Source organism: Euphorbia lathyris, chromosome 1 (assembly GCF_963576675.1).
Source record: "Euphorbia lathyris chromosome 1, ddEupLath1.1, whole genome shotgun sequence".
Taxonomy (NCBI): Eukaryota; Viridiplantae; Streptophyta; class Magnoliopsida; order Malpighiales; family Euphorbiaceae; genus Euphorbia; species Euphorbia lathyris.
This window is the reverse complement of record NC_088910.1, coordinates 87,404,853-87,408,783: the sequence shown is the minus strand read 5'-3', so window position 1 is coordinate 87,408,783 and position 3,931 is coordinate 87,404,853. Positions and strand designations below refer to the sequence as shown.

The 3,931-nt window shown below is 34.5% G+C and overlaps 1 protein-coding gene across 1 annotated transcript; it reads left to right on the top strand.

The window, feature by feature from the left end:
* Positions 1-881: 881 nt before the first annotated feature.
* Positions 882-2,191, top strand: LOC136205356 (protodermal factor 1). Its single transcript, XM_065995902.1, has 2 exons — positions 882-1,464; positions 1,728-2,191. The coding sequence occupies exons 1-2, from the start codon at positions 920-922 to the stop codon at positions 2,053-2,055; spliced, it is 873 nt and encodes a 290-aa protein (XP_065851974.1). The 5' UTR covers positions 882-919; the 3' UTR covers positions 2,056-2,191.
* Positions 2,192-3,931: the final 1,740 nt, after the last annotated feature.

Sequence of the window (3,931 nt, the reverse complement as noted above, 5' to 3'; positions counted from 1 at the left end):
TAGACGTGAATTGTGAGTATTGATCCAAATAGAATTACGAGAATATCTCATTAATCTACTTGTTTTTTACCAATGTTTATTTCTGTTTAATTTGATCTCACAATTTTGTTTTTTCTACTTGGACGGGACGTTTGGTATTCTATTGGGATATGGATAAAGATAAAGGTTGGGATAGAGATAAAGATATGATAGTCGAGAATTATTATTCAATGTTTGGTATGTAGGATATGGATTGAGATAAAATAATACATTTTACTATTTTAACCTTATTTAAATTACATAACATTAATTTGAGGGATAAGATGGATTTTTCCATCCTATTAAAACCGCGGGAGCTTATTCCACCTCCTTATACCACCTCCCCTCTTGGATATAGGATTTGAGGGATAAGAGACTTATCTCCTATCTGTCTCACTCTTCTATCTCCCAAACAAACACGGGATAACTTATCTCGTGTTTTTTTTTTTATCTCTATCTCACTTTCTATATCCCTTCTAACAAACACAATGGTAATGTCTATTTTGGCTTAACAACACGGGTGATATCATTTTTATAACTAAGGAACCAATTACTTCAAGATAATTGTAAAAAACTCTCAAATCCAAGCTTAGTCCGGTTCAAGCAAAACTACTACTTTATTGTTACTTATTTGTCATTTGAATTTTAAAAAGGAAAAAAACGAGTAGAAGTTAATATGAGAAATCTACTACATGAGTAGAAAAAGGAAACAAAAATAGAGAAAACACAAGTGTTTAAATACAAAAATTAATAACAGCCATCTACCAACATTAATACCATTCTGCACAACATCAACTAACACCTTACTCTATGTGTTGTCAATATTTACTACACTCTTTTACCATTACACTATAAAATAACTATCTCCCTCTTTTCTCCACACTGAACTGTCTTCTTCAACATGGGAATGGAAAAATTATCCATTTCACTGTGGCTTTTGGTCATTCCACTTGTAATGGCAGCAGACTTTCAAAATCAGAAGACCTATTACTCTCCTCCATCAGACCCACATCATGGAGCTCCGTCGCATCACGGTGGTGGTACAACACCATCTCACGGTGGTGGTGGTGGTACTAGTCCTTCACACGGTGGTGGTGGTGGTGGTGGTGGTACAAGTCCTTCACACGGCGGAGGAGGAGGTGGACATTCTAGTCCATCAAATCCATCTCCTGGAAATTGTGGAACTCCACCAAGTGTACCAACTCCTACTCCATCCAATCCTCCTTCTTCTGGAGGCGGTGGATATTACCCTACTCCTCCTACATCCGGTGGTTCTCCCCCCACTCCGACTACTCCTTACACTCCTACACCTTTAACTCCGTCTCCAACAACACCTTCACCTTCTACTCCTTCTCCGACTACTCCTTATGTTCCTACACCTTCTACTCCAACCACTCCTTCACCTCCTTTTGTTCCGATCGACCCCAATTCGCCATTCCCATGCAAGTAAGTTCCCATTTTAGTGCATTTACGTCATGATCTTCATACATTAAGACCTATAATTGCTAAATTAGTAAGTTTTGAACGTAAAGCTTCGATAATCACATCACACTTATAAAAAAAATGCAAACTTTGAATGAAGTTAAAATAAAGAAGGTTTCTTTTAGCCGAGTTTTAGGTTAAAATCTGATCTTTTAGAATGATTTTTGCCTTTATTAGGGATTGGAACAAGTAAATGTGAGAACTGATTTGAAAAGTTGTGTGTGCAGTTACTGGAGGAATCACCCAGGAATAGTATGGGGACTAGTGGGATGGTGGGGAACAGTAGGGAATGCATTTGGGGGAGCAAGTTTACCAGGAATTGGAACAAGTAGTGTGAGTTTACAACAACTACTTTCAAATACTCGTAGTGATGGGTATGGAACCCTTTACAGAGAAGGGACAGCTTCTCTACTAAATTCAATGGTTACTCACAAGTTTCCATACACAACTATGCAAGTTAGGGATCGTTTCATATCTGCATTGTCTTCCAACAAGGCTGCTGCTGCTCAAGGACGCCTTTTTAAGATGGCTAACAACAACAAACTCAAGCCCTAGCTTACCTTCTGTCTGTGTTGTGTTGTGTAGCTTAGTTATTTACTATCATATGCTACCTCTTCTTTAGCTACTCTTCATTTAATGTTGTTTTTGCACTAGTATCAATCATAGACAGTATTTGAGTTGTTTCTTTTCATGTTTTTCTGTTTCTAATACTATCATTTAGTAGGGTGCCTCATTTTAACTTTCTAAATTTATGTTTGTTGCATGTGAGGATAGTACATCCAACCAATTAATCAATTAATATCACTTATAGACACTATATTTTTAACTTAATATGAGAAACCTCTAAATGTATATAAGTTCAAAAAACAAGTTCAAAAGGCCAATCGATCACTGTAACTAGTGTCATTTAAACAAATATCACTTTAAACCGACATCGTATAAATTTAGAAGATCAATGTACTTTTTAAACTAAGTTAAGAGGGTCAATCATCACTGGTGTATCTCTTTATTGATGGAGTTGAGATTACATTACAATTCTCTACTTTTTGTGGCAATCAAATATGATGATTTGTGGTATTGCACTTAGCTTACTATCGGTATTATTTTTGTACCTATAAAGGGCAGCGCATTATGCGTCCCTGCTAAGCAAGACATAAATTTAATAATTTCCACTTGGCTTACTTGCGGATAGAAACTTAATTTCTAGAGAAATAAAAATATGGAAAAAATTGGTTTAAAAAAAATATGGAAAAAATAAATAAATGGGGTTAAACTCATGCTAGAAGGAATTTGCAGAAAAGAAAAAGGTATTTTGGCATATCAAATATAGTTTGAGAAGATAGAATATTATGGATTGGGATCTCTCAGGGTGGATTTCAACTTTAGTTTAGAAGTCATATTAATTATTATCTTAGATCATTAATTATAAAATTAATGATCTAGATTTATTGCTAAATTCTATAAATTAATTAATCACTTATTGAATAATTTATGATTAGGATGTATTGAACATGAACCCTGAAATTGAAACCAAACTTAATTTGAGAGGATTTAAAATGTGAATCTTAAATATTGTGCATTAATGTTAAAGCAACTCCTTTCTTTACACATAAAATTGCATTAAGGTAGTTGTATATGACAGTGATGCAGGGCATGACCAAGGAAATAATTATGAATTGAAGTGAGAAAGTAAATATAAGAATTTATGAGGCAGACCATATTTCAGAAAGGGTGCCTTTAGTAGTAAATGAGAATTAAATGTATATGACACAACAGTACAAACATACTGTACATATTCATTACTATAGCTACCTAGCACATATCCATGGACTTGTGTCAAACTATTAAATCCACACAACCACCATCCGGTAGAAATTTTAGAATACATTATGGACACCATTTTATAATACATTCAGGATACCATTAGATCCACAAGTAAGAGTGCAACAAGACAGAAGCATGGTTAAAAGAGGGTTGGAAATCGTTTCTGATACCTAAGTCAGCTTTCAAATACAATTTGAAGATGAGCACCATAATAAATCAAAGCTAGAGAGTGTAAACTCAATGAATATCAATGAATGTGTACCTTGAATGATGTCTTACTCTATTTATAATGTGATCGAAACATATGGAGGCGATTATAAGCCTTGGAGCATGCTATACTACTTGTCGCCTATTGATAGGCGAACTGTTAAGGATAAACGTTATCCTCACATAACCGATTCTTCTCTCACTTCACAATCCTAACCGATTCTTCTCTCACTTCACAATCCTAACCTCTTGATAACTCTTGTTATTTATTTACTAATACTTATCCTTTTGCTGTTAACCAATTCCCTGTAAATGTTTATCTTCTAGTCTTTGTATAGGTTTAGAACTCTTCTTTTGTACATCTTGTATTTCCTATTTATTCTTTCACGATTGAATACAA

Coding starts and splice junctions, on each gene's coding strand:
- LOC136205356 (XM_065995902.1), top strand. CDS start 920: ATGGGAATGGAAAAATTATCCATTTCACTGTGGCTTTTGGTCATTCCA. Junction 1,465..1,727: donor AATTCGCCATTCCCATGCAA/GTAAGTTCCCAT, acceptor TTGTGTGTGCAG/TTACTGGAGGAATCACCCAG.